The sequence below is a fragment of the Schistocerca piceifrons genome, chromosome 8, assembly GCF_021461385.2.
Source record: "Schistocerca piceifrons isolate TAMUIC-IGC-003096 chromosome 8, iqSchPice1.1, whole genome shotgun sequence".
NCBI lineage: Eukaryota > Metazoa > Arthropoda > Insecta > Orthoptera > Acrididae > Schistocerca > Schistocerca piceifrons.
In genome coordinates this window covers 416,243,141-416,261,239 of record NC_060145.1, presented here as the reverse complement: position 1 = coordinate 416,261,239, position 18,099 = coordinate 416,243,141, and the positions used below count along the sequence as shown (strand labels likewise).

The following is an 18,099-nucleotide window of genomic DNA, read 5'->3' as shown; positions in this document are numbered from 1 at the left end:
ACTGTACATGATTGGAGTGACCGGTGGTCACGAGAATGCTCGGTCTCGAGAAGACCAGGCTCCGACAACCACGTGGCACTACTGAGAGGGAAGACCATTACGTCCGGGGTATGGATGTGGCACATCGTACTGGTGCTTCAGCAGCAATTTGAGCGGCATTTGGCGCCACAGTGACTCAAAAAACTGTGAAAAAACCGTTACTTCACGAACGGCTCCTAGCCATGCGCTCTGTAGCGTGAATTCCACTGACACCAAACCACTGCCATTTGCGACCAGTGGTGTCAATCTAGAGCTCACTGGCGGGCAGGGTGAAGATCTGTTACGTTTTCTGGTGAAAGATGGTTCTGCCTCGGTGCCAGTGATGTCTACGTGTTGATTAGAAGTAGGCCAGTTGGGGGAAAGACACAGTGGATCTATACCTGGTGTCATGCTTTGGGGTGCGATTACGCACGACAGGAGTACTCTCGCAGTTATTCCACGTACCGTGACTGCAAATTTGTACGATCTAGTGATTCTACCTGTTGATCTTCCATTCATGAACAGCATTCCCAGGGAAGTCTTCCAGCAGGATAACGCTCGACCACATAGCGCTGTTTTAACCCAACATGTTCTACAGAGTGTCGATATGTTGCCTTGGCCTGCTCGATCGCTCGATGTGTCTCCAATCGAGCACTTATGGGGCTTCATCGGATGACAACTCCAGCGTCATCCATAACTAACATTAGCCGTCAGTGTATCGACCGACCAAGTGCAACAGGCATGTGACTCCACCCCACAATCTGACATACGGCTTCTGTAGAACACAAAGCATGCACGTTTGCATGCTTTCATTCAACATTCTGGCGGTTACACTAGTTATTAATGTAGCAGCATTTCACATTTGCAATGGCTTATCTCAGCTTACATTAATCAGTGATCTTGGAAAGTTAATCACTTAAATTTGTTTCCTAGACTTAATGTATTTTCATAATTCTATATTAATTATTGTTTGCTGTTGTGATTTTTTTCTATCACTATATTTTTGGTTCAATAAATTGACAGTTAATTCCCTATAAGTGTTATCATCTTATGTCAGGTGCCTATCACTACTTCATTTAAATTTTATCTTAAAAATTAGTATTTAGTGTGTGGAAAAGTAACTGCAGTTAACTGAATATTTGAGATGTTTATTAAAGTAAGGAAGTGGAGACACACAACTATAGCGGATCGCATTGTAACACACGTTGCCGAGCGGTTCTAGGCGCTACAGTCTGGAACCGCGCGTCCGCTACGGTCTCACGTTCGAATCCTGCCTCGGGCATGGACGTGTGTGATGTCCTTAGGTTAGTTAGGTTTAAGTAGTTCTAAGTTCTAGGGGACTGATGACCTCAGAAGTTAAGTCCCATAATGCTCAGAGCCATTTGAACCATTTTTAACACACCATGCTTAAATTTTGCTTCAAATAATTTGCCAGAAGTCTCAAGAATAAAGTAACTTCAGTCTAATAACAATTACTACAATTTTTCCTTGAAATGTTCATAAAGCAATGTTTGGGAAGACAGTCATTTAAGATATTGTTAATTTCGTTCTGGTACAAAAAGCATTAAATAAATTTATTAAACTGTAAATTCATTAGCTGTTCTAAGTTTAATAAACAGACTTGCTTTCAAAATTTGTCCTTTCAGGACGTGGCGACCGTTGTTAGCGAGTAGAATTATTTGTTTCCTGGAATAAATTTCTCAAGGTGATTTAGTACTGGTTCCTGCCTCAGTGATAATTGCTTACACTTTGCTATAGCGAAAACCTTTGTTGTCAGAACGATAAATAAAGGTGAGAGTGAAGTGCATAATTTGTTTCTGGGTACAGCTACTCTCTAGTTTGTCCACTAATCGCTCCAGCAGCAGTATGATCTCCTCCCGAACAGGCCATGTAGGCCCATCGGCACCGAACGACCGCCGTGTCATCCTCAGCACACAGGCGTCACTGGATGTGGAGACGGAGCGGCATGTGATCAGCACACTACTCTCCCGGCCGTGTGTCAGTTTCCGAGACCGGAGCCGCTACTTCTCAATCAAGTAGCTCCTCAGTTTACCTCACATGGGCTGAGTGCACCCTGCTTGCCAACAGCGCTAGGCAGACCGGATGGTCACCCATCCAAGTGCTAGCCCAGCCCGACAGCGCTTAACGTCGGTGATCTGACGGGAACCGGTGTTACCACAGCGGCAAGACCGTTGGCTACCAGTCTAATCGGCCAATTGATAATTCCGTTTATTCTAAAATAGAGTTCAAATAGTATTACTGTTTTCCTCAACGAGTCCGAGGTCAGATGTGGTTGTAGAAAGGTCAAGCACCTTACTTGTCATGGCCAGTCACTCGCAATAAATAATAAAAGATGATTAGAGAACAACATTTTTACTAGCAGAAAAGAACGTACAGATCCGTTACAAATGCGCAAATGGAAAAGAAAGAAAATCGGTAGTATTGGTGCGATGTACCCTTCGCCTTGCGGTATACATAACATGTAAATGTTGATACTGATCTCTCTCACGGCACTGATGACTCTGTGCCACACACACTCCGTTTAGTGGAATATTGTCTTAGATTAGAGTATGCACCTGTGACCTAGTTTTCGCAGTGCTACTTATCGAGGACGAATTACGTGGTACACAGTTTAACACTTGCGATAAAGTTTTCCGTTCCTACATATTTTTTCCTGGAAGTGCGCGGAAAATTACCATGCCTAACTGCACCTCGTGCCTAGGCTGTCTGTTGTGGCTTCAGGTGCAGTTACAAGCAAATACTGTTACCTGTACAAACATTAGGACTGCTAGACGAGAGCCGGGCGAAGTGGCCGTGCGGTTAAAGGCGCTGCAGTCTGGAACCGCAAGACCGCTACGGTCGCAGGTTCGAATCCTGCTTCGGGCATGGATGTTTGTGATGTCCTTAGGTTAGTTAGGTTTAATTAGTTTTAAGTTCTAGGGGACTAATGACCTCAGCAGTTGAGTCCCATAGTGCTCAGAGCCATTTGAACCATTTTTTTTGCTAGACGAGAATTTAGAAAAATAAAAGAACACGTAAAAGCAGCATGCTGCTTCATCGTGATAAATCCGACTAGCGACTGGTGCTGCCTTAGTGAACATTTGTGATGTTGAAATATCTCTCTAATTCCAAGCTCTCCTCTTTCTGTCGAAAACCCTACAGTAGGTGTTCACACATGGTAGGTACTCAACCTTCCTGCATCCAGCATTAAATGGTTACTGTATTCCTGTAGTCACTGTAAACTGAAGTGGTGAAGGTTTCGGGCACGGCCTACTGATTCGGCTCATATCTGGCAGGTCGCTTCTCACAACCTAAAATGAAAGACTAAATTTTTTTGAGCAAACCACCCCTAAAGTTGAAGACGATTTACGTGGTACACAGTTTAACACTTGCGATAAAGTTTTCCGTTCCTACATAAATAATTGCGAATTAAGCATTTATCATCAACATATATGCGATTTCCTAGAAATAAAGACAAGTAACTATTATGACTGTCGCTTAACGTATGCGCTGTTCAAGGAAAGCGCCACTGGGGCAGCGACCGAAGTATCTCGCTGGGGAGTAGAGAACCTGTGTTTGCTTCTCATATGTGATCAGCAGGTTTCCTTTATTCGTATTTTTCCGCACCGAAATTGGTAGTCGTGGAAGGCTTAATAAAGGACGTAAAGCAATGAGGAATGAAAGTCAACAAAGTAGGCAAACAAATTTCTCAAACGACTTGGATTAATAAAGAATTAAAATTGTTGGCCACGTTGTATGAAAACAGTTACGAGTAAGACTGCTGCGAAGAAAAGCACTGCGTTAGAATGGCGGTTATCGCTGAAACATCTGGTATTCGGCCATGGCGGTTTTTCTGATGCCAGTTTCGTCTGATTGTTAAAACCGCTCAAAATTACCGGTTTCTAAAATAACGGATTTTCAGTTTTTTATTCCGGTTATTTCCTGTAATAAACGTCGACATCGAGCAAAGACTCTCTCAATTTCAAGTTACATAGAATCAAACTGCATCAAACCTGTCTCAGGACTGAAGACCACAACAACAGAATCAAAATAGTAAATTAAATAGAAAGATACAGGGAAACGTAATCCATTCCCGTTCGCTACTTTTCTCGAAAAGTGATAAGTGCTTGAATACACAAAAACTCACCATTACTCTCTTATTGTTCTAATTTTTGAAACTCTTCCCAAAAGTCATGTTGCAATCGGGGATCATAACACTATTTGGGCATTACGAATAGTCGCTACTAGAAGGTGAAAACTGAGGTTGATCTTTCTTCTTTCTTTTGCTTGTGCCTTTTTCCCGCAACGACGCATGGTCGGCATGGTTAACCGGATTTAGCAAGGTTAATTTAAGGGGTGGCTGGGTGCCCTTCCTGCCGCCACCCATTCTGTGATCAATTTTTCCTCATATATGTGTTAGGAGAGAACTTTACAATATCTTGGGATTAATATGGCCCATTATTTCATTTCCCATGAACCGTGGACCTTGCCGTTGGTGGGGAGGTTTGCGTGCCTCAGCGATACAGATAGCCGTACCGTAGGTCAGACAAACGTTTGGTTCCTGAAGAGGGGCAGCATCCTTTTCAGTAGTTTCAGGGGCAACAGTCTGGATGATTGACTGATCTGGCCTTGTAACACAAACCAAAACGACCTAGCTGTGCTGGTACTGCGAACGGCTGAACGTAAGGGGAAACTACAGCCGTAATTTTTCCCGAGGGTATGCAGCTTTATTGTATGATTAAATGATGATGGTGTCCTCTTGGGTAAAATATTTCGGAGGTAAATTAGTCCCCCATTTGGATCTCCGGGCGGGGACTACTCAGGAGGCCGTTGTTATCAGGAGAAAGAAAACTGGCGTTCTACGGATCGGAGCGTGGAATGTCAGATCCCTTAATCGGGCAGGTAGGTTAGGAAATTTAAAAAGGGACAGGTTAAAGTTAGTTATAGTGGGAATTAGTGAAGTTCGGTGGCAGGAGGAACAAGACTTTTGGTCAGGTAAATACAGGGTTATAAATACAAAATCAAATAGGGGCAATGCAGGAGTAGGTTTAATAATGAATAGGAAAATATGAATGCGAGTAAGCTACTACAAACAGCATAGTGAACGCATTATTCTGGCCAAGATAGATACAAAGCCCACGCCTACCACAGTAGTACAAGTTTATATGCCAACTAGCTCTGCAGATGACAAAGATATTGATGAAATGTATGACAAGATAAAACAAATTATTCAGATAGTGAAGGGAGACGAAAATTTAATAGTCATGGGTGACTGGAACTCGATAGTTAGATAAGGAAGAGAAGGAAACGTAGTAGGTGAATATGGAATGGGAGTAAGGAATGAAAGAGGAAGCCACCTGGTAGAATTTTGCATAGAGCTTAACTTAATCATAGCTAACACTTGGTTCAAGAGTCATGCAAGAAGGTTGTATACATGGAAGAAGCCTGGAGATACTGGAAGGTCTCAGATTATATAATGGTAAGACAGAGATTCAGGAACCAGGTTTTAAATTGTAAGACATTTCCAGGGGCATTTTTGGACTTTGACCACGATCTGTTGGTTATGAACTGTAGATTAAAACTGAAAAAAAACTGTGAAAAGGTGGGAATTAGAGGAGATGGGACCTGGATAAACTGAAGGAACCAGAAGTTGTGGAGACTTTCAGGAAAAGCATTAGGGAACGATTGACAAGAATTGGGGAAAGAAATACAGTAGAAGAAGAATGGGTAGCTTTGAGAGATGAAGCAGTGAAGGCAGCATGGCTGTTCAAGGAAAGCGCCACTGGGCCAGCGACCGAAGTATCTCGCTGGGAGTAGAGAACCTGTGTTTGCTTCTCATATGTGATCAGCAGGTTTTCTTTATTCGTATTTTTCAGCATCGAAATTGGTAGTTTTGGGAGGATTAATAAAGGGCGTAAAGCAATGAGGTATGAAAGTCAACGAAGCAGACAAATAAATTTCTCAAACGACTTGGATTAGTAAAGAATTAAAATTGTTGGCCACGTTGTATGAAAACAGTTACTAAAGTGCGCGTCATTTATGTTGGCGGCCGAGTTTAGGTTCGTTCTGCGCATCTGACGTCAAAAAATACAGTCAGCCAATGAACAGAGAACGACGTTGCCAGATCTCGACTGCAGAGCAGAGCACGGACGAATGTCTTCAGTTTTAGAAACGTTCAGTCATAAACAAAGTAATAGAACAAACGCAATGTCTTGATAGCAGACTTTGTTTTTTGAAAGTTTGGAAAAACCATTCTTTATACCAATTGCTTCATTTTCTATTAATTAATTAAACCAAACAAGCAATAAGACTCTTAATTCAGGCGATAGCAAGGAAAGGTGTTTGTCTCAATTTCACGAACCGCTTTTTCGCAATAAAGAACAGTGGTAATTGTTAATTTCCTATTGTACTTCGACGAAGTGCGAGTAATTCATAGGCTTACCAACAGTGTTTGTCAGAATTTTGCGTGACCTGTTAGACTCCTTATGCAGAAATGTTGCACGACGAGCTGTACTAGCGGAACGGTTAAGGCGTTGGGTTGGTAACTGAAAGGTGACGAGTTCAAACCTTGTGCGATGCTAAATATTTTTTTTATTTTAAAACAATATCGAAGTGTCTAACTTCATGAATTTTATTCGTTTGAATGCAATTTTTTGAAATTTCTAGTGCTTTGTCTCTTCATTAACCCTTTCGCTGCTGCAGTCACGTGCTCCCCGCATTCCGAGCTGTGCGTGATTTTGTCATCACTGCACTGCTCGCCTGTGCAGACACATGGTGTTCCCACTGCTTTGACACACTTACCATTCGATTTCACAAAAACTATTTGGCCTAAAAATTAGATTTTTACACATCTTCTTGACTGATACCTTCCCCCCATAAATAACTTAATTTTGTTTCGATGTTCAACCCAGTTATTGTGCAGCATTAAATGTAGTAAACCATTGCACGAAATTTTGAAGAGTTTGCAGAGGTAAAAGTCCATAGGGTATACTTTCCGTATGGTCGATTTTAGTTGCCACAATGTTGAGAATGAAATGTGGACAAGGTACCTAAATTTCATATAAAATTTACTGTATAACAATATCTCATTTAATTTAAGTACCACATAGGTGTCGTATGTAATATTGAGAAATATTCCGTCTTTCGCGACTGTAATAAAAGATTTATTTACACCGGGCGCATTTGGCTTTATTTTAAAGCACTTCAGTCGATCAAAGGAAGTGGAGGAAAGGTATCAATCAAGTAGACGTGTAAAAATCTAATTTTTGGGCCAAATAGTTTTTGTGGAATCGAATGATAAGTGTGTCAAAGCAGTCGGAAACACCATGTGTCAGCACAGGCGAGCAGTGCAGTGACAAAATCGTGCACAGCGCGGAATGCGGGGAGCACGTCTCTGTAAGCAGCGAAAGGGTTAATGCGGCCGTGGTGGCTTTACTTCATAAACTGCGCGCTCCCTCCTAAGCGTAAGCTTGCGAACTATACTATACTATGGCGCTGTTTCCCTTGGCGCGTGCGTCGTGTGCAACTGGCAACGCAGCAATCTCCCGCGTCTGGGCGGGCATGCGCGAGCCGCCAAGATAAAAGAATTCAACTATAGTAAGACTGCTGCGAAGACAAGCACTGTTAGAATGGCGGTTATCGCTGAAACATCTGGTATTCGGCCATATCGGTTTTTCCGATGCCAGTTTCGCCTGACCTGTAAAACCGCTCAAAATTACCGGTTTCTGAAATAACGGATTTTCGGATTTTTATTCCTGTTATTTCCTTTAATAAACGTAGACATCGAACAAAGACTCTCTCAGTTTCAAGTTACATATAATCAAAGTAGTAAATTAAATATAAACAGAAAGGGAAACGTAGTCCATTCACCATTCGCTGCTTTTCTCGAAAAGTGATAAGTGCTTGGATATACAAAAAATCACCATTATTCTCTTATTGTTCTAATTTTTGAAACTCTTCTCAAAAATGATGTTTCAGTCGGGGATCATACCACTATTTGGCCATTGCGAATAGTCGCTGCTAAAAGGTAAAAACTGAGGTCGATAAACTCTGTTTTTCGTGTTAATCTGTCCTTTTTGAAGGGCTGAAAGCAGATAAAGTCATTATCGATGCACAGTCGGCAGATCAGCTATTCGTACTTCATATTTACGTTGTATACTGTGAGTAGCCCGTTGCTAAGTTTTTAATTTTTTCTGTTACCATAATTTCCTTCCTCTTTTATAATTTTATAGAAACGGTAGACAGGATTGTGCTTCATTGTTTCGTCACTTCGTAATAATCTTTCCAGGCTAGGGTTGGTGCCAATCTGCAATGCAACGGATGTCCGGCGAGACAGCGAGAAACCACCATTTAAACCAGGTGAGGAAAGACTTGCACAGTGCACTACAAGCGTGCCTTAAGCCACGGCACGTGGAGCAACAGGGACGTTATTGTCTCAACAGTGCTACACCAGGGGCCATTCTAGAAGAGGGAAGGTTGGTTGGTTGAATGGAATATCGCTTAACAAAAGGAGAGTTGGGGTCCTCCACCGACAAATTGGTAAAGTTTAGTGTAGCTTAATGTAGTTTTTGGTAATTATTTTGGAGTTCAGGGTAAAAAAAACTTATTTTAACATGGCAGATTTTATAAATTACATAAACCATCAAAAAGATCAACTCACAACAAATATGTTTTCATTAATTTTCTGGATACAGAAGATGACATGAATGTAAAAACTTGAGCTTGACATGAATATAAAAAAAATTCTGTAACAAAATTCACTAAATATTTCCGTCTTGTTCTCAATTGCCATGCTCATTTGTCTCTGTTTCTTTTTACTGAATATGTCAATGATATTTGCAATGTCTATAAATCTCTCTTTATGGATATTTGCAAGAGCATATTTAGCTTTCTTGATTATTGTAACTGGTACATTAATATACATCCAATGTATATTAATAAATAATAAGGCGTCCATTTTAAGTTAAATGATATTTATTGGTTTAGACAGTAAGCTATTTGCCGCTCTAATTCTTTTGTTAAAATGTGTTTGAAATACAGTGCAATCTATATTGCTACATAATTATAAAAGAAAGGATTGGACCTGTTGACGTAATATATTCGCTGATTTCGAAAGTCATTTTATCCAGTGTAAAATGATACTCGATTGGGGGGGGGGGGGTCTATAGCCCCCATAGCCCCTCCTTGCCACCGCCCCTGTGCTGCACCAATTCTTATACCACGTGTCTGTTGCTCCTTTTTTTGTCATTGTTATTAAAATAGCACTGATCGCTTTTCCCATGTTCAGTAATAATGTAATATTTCAAACCAATGCAAAATTTAGGATTCAAGATTACTTCATTTTTAAAAAGGTTTTATTTACAAAACGAAAAATTTCAGCACTGCTGCTATCTATAATTGATATTTCGTTTTTTTTTTACTCGGTTGTCAGTAAAAAATAAAGAAAACACGTTTTGTAACCAGGACCAAACAAATCCCGAAAAATAGCAGTTATGCAGATCTAAAATACAGGTATCGCTTTTAATCGATCGGTTTTTCCCATTCTTATTATGTATGCGCGTTATCGCATATGAGATAAAAATAAACCCCTGTCGCAGTTAGCGGTATACATAAAATAAGGCTTTGTAGAGAGAACTCTCAGCGAGGAACGCCGCGCGCAGTGACCGCGCGGTTAGAGGCGCCATGTCACGGACTGCGCGGCCCCTCCCGCCGGAGGTTCGAGTCCTCCCTCGGGCATGGGTGTGAGTGATGTTCTTAGCATAAGTTAGTTTAAGTAGTGTGTAAGCCTAGGGACCGATGACCTCAGCAGTATGGTCCCTTAGAAATTCACACACTTTTTTTTTTTTTTTTTTTCAGCGATGAACACTTCGTCTAGTGTTTCTGAGCAGAACAGTGTGTCTGGAAAACTTGACAAGAAGATTTCCATCGCAGACGTAGAGAAAGAACGTTGCCGCGGTTAGCAAGTGATGTGTTGGAGAGACCAGGTGATCATGGCACTCGTAACTTCCTACTGCGCAGTTTGCAGGGTACGAGGCTTGCCGATCGTTTGCAGGCTCATTATTAAGGTCAAACGGATTCCAACAATCTTGCAGTTTTCTTGAGACGCTGAGGATTGATTCACGTCTCTGTCAGTGATGTAGTTTGCATGTAGTAGTAGATTTCCATTCCTCTGGCGCAGTAAAGCGATCAGATTTGTCTTTCCGTAACTGATTTGTAAGAGGCCAGTCTTTTCTGTTCGCCTAACCGATTTTTAGGAGGTCATCTAGATTTTAGATCGTAACTATTTCATGTTCAGCAACTTTTACTTTTCGAGTTCTATGTATTTTTCAACCTTGAGCAAATTCTGTGATTATTCATATATGTGTTAGGAGTGAAATTTAAAATATTTTGGGATTTATATGGGCCATTATTTCATTTCATAGATGATCCAGTTTTTATTATCTGCTTTGAGGTGCAACGCCCATGTCTTATATTTGCTAAAGCCATCCATTTCCTATCATTAATCTGTTGCGCTCCAGTTGCTATTAAACCGCATGAACCCATGGGAAGCGATATGACTATAGGTCGGTCCAGACCATGTGGATCGGTTGACGCCTTACAGTATCCACACGTCAATCGTGAGTAGTGTTGTGAATGTCAGACTGATAAATACCGACCTTTATGGTAGAACTGTCGAATATAGTGGTGAAATTTGTAAATTCAAACATTCTGACGGAAACGTTATTGCAATTAGTGTTACCCATGCCAGTTTTGGTGTAAGAAGAACGCGGATTATTTAATTTCCATTCGAAGCCACTATTGCAGGAATATCGTCTTACACGGAAGTGACCAGTAATATTCCAGAAAAGCGGTGGAACTCATAAGTTACCCGTACTGAATGGCATCAGACAACTAAAAGTAGACCTACAGAAACATATTCCACTTTACATTAATGTTTTTGGTTACAGTGAAGGACAGCCCCGCAAGTGCGCAGGGTGTGGCTCAACGGGTCAAGTGGATGCCCAATGTACATATGTTGCGTGACAGTTTGGGAATAAGCTGCCATGTAACATCCTCCGTGCAGTCCCAGTCTCTCTTCATGTAGGTTTCATATTTTCCGACACATGAAGAAAGACATTCGCGGCCGTCGATTTGCGTCGGACGAAGAAATGCACACCGGGCTTCAGTCAAGGTTCTGTATGCAACCACAAACATTTTTTCAGGAAGTCACTGACTGTCTTGTGTCACTGCGTGATAAATGTAATAACAGTTAGGGCGATCACTTTTGAAACAGTAAACAGTTACTTACTTTTTTACGTGTGTTTCGTTTTCATTAGACTGCCCCTTCCACTATTCCTACTAGCAAACCCCGCAGTGCTTCGCAGCTGCTAAATATGTGTGGCAATTGGATATATGTCCTAATGAGGGTTATCCCAGTCAATTGTTTGACGACGAAAATTTCGGCTCCTCGGCGCGACTTCGCCCACTGATTGTATGGTAGACGAAATTATAATAAATCATATAGAATATGAATGAAAATGACTTATTGCTTTTAGTTTTTTTTTAATTTTTTTGTACACAGTACAGTTACCATACTTTAGAACGTACAACATTTTTCGTTTTGTTTCAATACTGTGTGGTAAGAGTATGAACAGGTTTTCTGAACTATCATTTCGTGGAAGGGCAACGTTCAACTGCCCACTCTTATCCTAAATCAATTCCAGCGTATTTCAATATCTAGTCTCAAGCTTTGTTTACTGCTATTGCCAATGAAACATTGACTAGGAAATGAACTTAACTAAAATGAGGGGGTGATCGACCTCTCTAGCTGCTGGAAGGGTACTGGCTTCATTGACATTACTCCGCGTAGTTTTAATCTGCGAATGTGTATCATTACAAAGTTTTGCATGATTCAGTCTGTGTCGTAGCATTCTAATCACAACCTATAAATATACTTTCCTGTTTTCAGTTAAAACCGACTACGAAGAAGGAAAGAAACAGCACATTGTTGTGTACACAATATTTGTTTAAAGTTATAAATCTGAAGAACAATAATATGTAGCAGGAACAATTTGTCTAATGGTTTAAATGCCCTGCAGTAGAAGTTAAAACTAAGCGCGAGAAAGAGAACTAAACCGTACATTTTCACAGCGCAGCACTTTTTTATTACAGTCAGTCTTAACACGAAAGATGTACGTTGTTATTTACAAAAATATATAGCCTATTTCCGTTCGAATGTTAATCAGAGTATTGTGTAAAAATTTGAAGAACTTATCAAACGTTTCTTCTTTAAATATTAATATAGATGCAGATAAGATTATCTATTGACAATATTACACTCCTCGTAACTATATTATTTAAAGGATTCAAATATTCTGCATGTCTCCCAAAAATCTTTGTTTCCTTTATATCGATAGCCACTGCTGCGCAGAGGATTGGAAAAATAAAACTAACCCAGAAAATACTTCATGCACCTTAGAGGTATGCAACCCAACTTACTTCATCTGCCTCACATGCGTATATGTAAGCTGGCTTGTCTGTCTTAAGGCGCATGAAATATTTTCTGGGGTTGCTCATCATGTATATAGGCGTTTTGATGAGAAGTATAAAGTTGTTACTCTGGTTTAGTTTGGCTGATTCGAATCGTGGTGGTGGAAGACACTTTCACCACAACCATTGGGCCGGTTAGCGAGGAGACGTGAAGTTCCTGATCGACAGATTTTGCGCCAATCTTCTGTGTTAAATTCCTCACCATTTCACGGCGTCTCACGGAGTGAGGGCATGAGACATCGTCTATGGTGATCACCGGCTGGGGATGTTAAACTCGGTAGCCCGCTTAGTGCTGTTCAAAAATAGCAGGCTGGGCTTCACGCTGTCCATTTTCTCCCAGTCTTACCACCATCCTAAGCACATTTCTATTATACTCAACAGATACTCAAAAGATGGAACCCTCACTCACTGTGAGGAAAGAAGAAAATAGTTTCCGATTAGGTGACTGAACCTATCCTTCGGGATAACCCAGCCAACAATATCACCTGTCACTTACTTTTGTTTCTCCTGTGCTATTTCTTCTTTGTGTACGTAACTACACTTTACCACATATTCCAATAACTCATCCATTGAAGAGCTAAGGGACTTCGACAGTGTTCTTTCTACGCCTATTCTGTCTAGTTCGATTAAGCGTTCCTACCATATCCCCGAATACTGATTATTCCTTCTGGGACATTGACGATAAATACTGCACACGACAGCTTCATGTATCATTTTGATCAATAAATTACAAATTGTATGAACTTTATAAAAATTGAAAATAAAACAAAATCTATATTTTACTGTTCATTGGTTTGAACATGGCGTGTAATAAAGAACAGATTTTATTTGGTCTTCATAAATTATTAGCATTGCATAAAATAATAATGAGAAATGAAAGGGAAAGTGCTATAATTAAGAGTCGAGAAAATGTCACTTTCTAAGAAGTGTCTTTTTATCATAATTTTACTTTGCATTTCCGTGCTCGGAATGGATCAAATTCTTTGATTATGTCACTAAAGTCAAGTTTAGCAGCTATAACGTAATTAGTTGATAAGACAGGTAAATTTGACAGTCATTCACCCGTGTTCGACCTGACACATCTTTTTAACATTTTCTGTTCGCTGAAACTTCATCTTTCAAGATGTTGCTCATCTCTTTTAAGAAGCTACTGGGAAGAAGCGACATTGTAGAACTGGCACTGTGACACGGTATGCGTTTAAGTCGCTGACCGAGCAAAAGGCTTCTTCTCATAGACAGAAGACAGGAACACGAGGGAAGGGAGAACTTACGTACCTCTACCGGTTAATTCATAAGCCTTGTTTCGTTCTAGTTTCTTTGTCAGTTTTTGTGCCCCTTATGTGCCTGCGCAATTGGTAGGGACTTATCTAACCACCACTTCGGTCCCGCCGCTTCTTCCCTGGTTTGCTACGTTCGAGTTCCTGGGATGTCGGTATTACGACCCGGATAAAAGAGTATTGGGAATGGTGGAACTAGGGTACTCACAAGCAGACCACACGATGATCTTATTTTTATTATTTTTTACATTTATGGTACATCAATTTCAGAACTAGAGTATTGACCATCCAAAGCCGTATGATACAACTCTCAAAAATTCTAGAGAAAATCAACTTTAAACTTGTCCGAGGAAATTTTAATCACTAAAATGAAGATAGTTTTAACGACTAGATGTATGACTCACTGTGTAGCCTTGGGGAATGGTAATCGGATAATCAATGAATCACTGGTTCGACTCTTCCTAACTCTTGCTATGGTCTTTTTTTGTTTCATTTCATTCGTTCAGTTCGAATACCTATATCACGTATACATAAAATTCACAAAATATTTTCCAGTTAACATATATGTTGTCATTTTTTTATGAAAAACACGTATCATCTTCCAAATTACATTTTGCATGCAAACTTTCACTTTTCATTGCAAATAAAAATTCTTAATTTACAAAAATTTGTTAATAAGTTTTTAATTTTAAAAAATTTAAAAATTCTTTTATAACATATCGATAATTAAGGATTTATGTTACAATGCATACAATATGTTATTAGAAAGAAGAAGAAAGGTGATTAAAGATGCGTTAATTATTATATATTTGTTAAATTATACGTTTAAAAGAAGTAGATATTCGAACAGAGCAAAATATGAAACAGAGACACCGTAGTGAGATTGGAACCAGCGATTCATTGGTTACCCGTTTACCATTCTTCAGAATTTCCGAGTGAGCCATCCAGCCGCTTCTGAAAATGATCTTAACTTCGAAGTCTATTTTCTAAAGAATTTTTTAGAGTTGAATCTATCTGCTTTGTGTTATTTATATGTGTCATGCGCGTCATGTACCATAAATATAAAAAAATTCTAAAAATCTGGTTGTGGATGATCTTCATGTCATTGAATGGCTTCAGACCACAGGAGCACCCTCAGTTACTCCAGCGCCTGCATCTCGGTACAAGAATTTCTAATAACAATAACATGGACCTTTAGGAAACTAATTGATTCACGTAATTTTCTTTCGGCGACAAACTGCAGAAATTTTAGATTCGGCAAAAGTTTAATGGAGCTACAACAGGAGTTAAATAACATCAAATTGGATATGCTAAGGTTATCAGTAGCGTCGCGAAAACAGGGTCGAATGGAATCAAAATTTGGACATATATTTTGCTGTTCAGTTTTTCCCTTGAAACTATCATACACGTGACCTTTAAAGAGAATTTCGAAAGAATTTACAAGTAGATCGAAGGGAAGACTTAGACATGTTTAGCCTATGCAAATGGTATCTGTCTACGCAGCAAAACTGAAGAGAAGCTGAAACAAACGAGCAGGGCACTGGAGATGGCAGTCAGTAAATTTGGGCTGCTCATAAATGAAGCCAAAACGGATTACCTCTTTCTGGCTCGTCGACAAGGGTCAAGATACTGGATAATTGGAGTCAGTGGGGGCGGGAGGCCGCTCCTAACGCAGAGCCCGCGATTTTAAATACCTAGGAGTGCTTTTCCACCGATAACTCGTCATGCGAAGCGGAGATCAGTGCCAGGATCGATGCATGAAATCAACCCTCCTACAGCCTAACACAACTGCTGCTGTCCAGAGACGATTCAGGACTCGTGTATAGAAGACGCTGATCCAACCTATGGTAGTATATGGCTGCGAGATGCGGAGCATCCGGAAGCAGTACTTTCTTAAACTTCTCAAAGTGCCGCGGAAGATCTTTAGTCCGATGTCGGGCTCAAACTCGGATGAATGGAGGGTAAGACACCACCATGAGGGGGATGAACTGTACCGGGATGAATCGTGAGAAGCAAGCTAATGCAGTGGACTGGTCGTGAGCCCGGATGGGACAGGTGGCCACGGAAGCTCCTGGATTCCATCCCCCCAGGTAGGAGACTCCCGCGAATGCCAAGGGAGAGGGTAAGAGATGGCCTCCATGAAGCCTAAGGCTGTGTTTACAGTGGCACCTGCAACGGTCGACAGACGCGATCGCCCGAGTCCGTCCGATAATATCGGCTGACACCTTCGCCACAATACATCTGCCGTCCGACAGTTCAGATTTGTGCACAGGGTGAATCATAATTAGTCTCGAAAACAATCTGCTTCCACGGTCACTGGATTTATTTTTAATGGTCTCAGAAAGAGCACAAGGCGCTACCGTTAATGCATAAGAGAGGGAGGGAGGGAATGGGGGAGGGGACGGCTAATGATATGTCACTCGTGTGGAAAAATGTTTCGAACCGGCCCTGAGTAGGCCTGTAGTGATCTAGAATATTTCCTCTTTGTTACTGCGTTTGCAGAAAATCTTTTACAGTTGCATTTTTAGAAATACACTAGGCAGCAAAGCTAACGAGCAGAAGGCGCGGCTCGGTAGTGTTTCCTGGTACTCACTCTCTGCTGCCGGTGAGACCCATGACGTCAGACTGTGCCGCTAACGAGCGCTGGTTGGTCTCTCTGGAGCGTGTGGAGGGGCGGGCCTTATATTGAGAAGTCGTCCCCTCCTCTCGTAAGGTATTCAGCGTCCCTCGCACGGCTGCTCCCACCACTAACCTGAAATGCACAGCAAATAGTAAAATATCACGTCATCACTTATTTGTGTGTCTGTGCGCCCTCGTTAGAGGTTGGCTATTTTCTAGTGGATCTCCGCAGCTTACTTCTTGTTCCATGCTTGTAGCTCCCTATCGTCAAGGAGGTGGCCAGGATTTTGTCAAAGCCGAGAGGAGGGGGAGGGGGTCCGTCTGTCAAAGAGAATCTTAAAAAGACTCATCCTATTCATTTATTTCCATAGAGAACGATACACCATTTTATTCCACAGTGATCTCGGAGTTTTCACCAAGCGGAGATACAATTTCCTTGCTTAGGAGTCTCGCATTTTGGCAAACCACTAAGAAGCAGAAGTGTTCCAATCTCCCTTCACACTCCAAGATCATTTTGCACTTATCTTCTTTCAGTTTGGACTTGAGCTGAGGAAGTGATCACACAAGGACGAGCGCAAATTTTTTAGTACACCATGATTATTACTGGCAGGGCTTTTGGAACGAAGAACTCTGTGTTCGACAGAGAAGTTAAAACAATTCTTGGTGGCGAAAATGCAAAAGAAACCGGAATTATTCAATCTTACACTTTGCCCAGGTTCCTCATTCAAGTATACATCTCTCACTTTTTGCAGTGTGAAAAATATCATTTTCTGCCTTAAAGAATGTCCCAGCAGATGAATACATGAGTTTAAATGAGGAAAATTTTGATTATTATTTATTTGTCATACCGCTTTTAGCGCCGGGGATATCCAGAGAGATGTTCAGCTCGCCTTTTCATTTATGCAGAGCGGATGCCTCTTTAAGGGAACTGGAATCTTTTTGGAAAGAAAGATATTCGGAAGGAATTGGTTGTGGCCTGTAATAAGGGACCAACCGCGGCATTGCCGAAATTGAAAATGGGAAGCTACAGAAATTCATTTTCAAGGTTTCTGGCGGATGGATTCGAGCCACGTCGCCTCCCGAATCCAGAGTTGCTATCACAGCGGACCAGCATGCCGAGATACCCCAAGTCAGTGGAGAATTTGCTTGTTGTACATTGTTTTAAAGGAAAATAACATGCATCACAACAAATTACTGAATTTTGACATTGCATGTGTTTCCTCTAAGTGTGCGATCATGTGAAGGTGCATGAATGCATGCAAATTTTAAGATTTAATTGTGCATGGAATTGCTGGCTTCAATTATCATGGTATTTTTTTGTCATCAGTCTAATGACTGGTTTGATGCCGCCGCCACGAATTCCTTTCCTGTGCTAACCTCTTCATCTCAGAGTAGCACTTGCAACCTACGTCCTCAATTATTTGCTTGACGTATTCGAATCTCTGTCTTCTCTACAGTTTTTGCCCTCTACAGCTACCTCTAGTACCATGGAAGTCATTCCCTCATGTCTTAGCAGATGTCCTATCATCCTGTCCCTTCTCCTTATCAGTGTTTTCCACATATTCCTTTCCTCTCTGATTCTGTGTAGAACCTCTTCATTCCTTACCTCATCAGTCCACCTAATCTTCAACATTCGTCTATAGTACCACATCTCAAA

At 40.9% G+C, this 18,099-nt stretch overlaps 1 protein-coding gene and 1 pseudogene across 1 annotated transcript in view; both read right to left on the bottom strand.

Moving 5' to 3' along the window:
• The window catches only part of LOC124711217 (indole-3-acetaldehyde oxidase-like), a 243,070-nt gene extending 226,552 nt beyond the window's left edge, over positions 1 to 16,518 (bottom strand). Inside the window, exon 1 of the mRNA XM_047241173.1 lies at positions 16,417 to 16,518. Coding sequence (XP_047097129.1) covers positions 16,417 to 16,439 — 23 coding nt within the window. The 5' untranslated portion in view covers positions 16,440 to 16,518. The remainder of the gene's footprint in view (positions 1 to 16,416) is intronic.
• LOC124712577 lies at positions 2,098 to 2,215 on the bottom strand (annotated as a pseudogene).
• Positions 16,519 to 18,099: the final 1,581 nt, after the last annotated feature.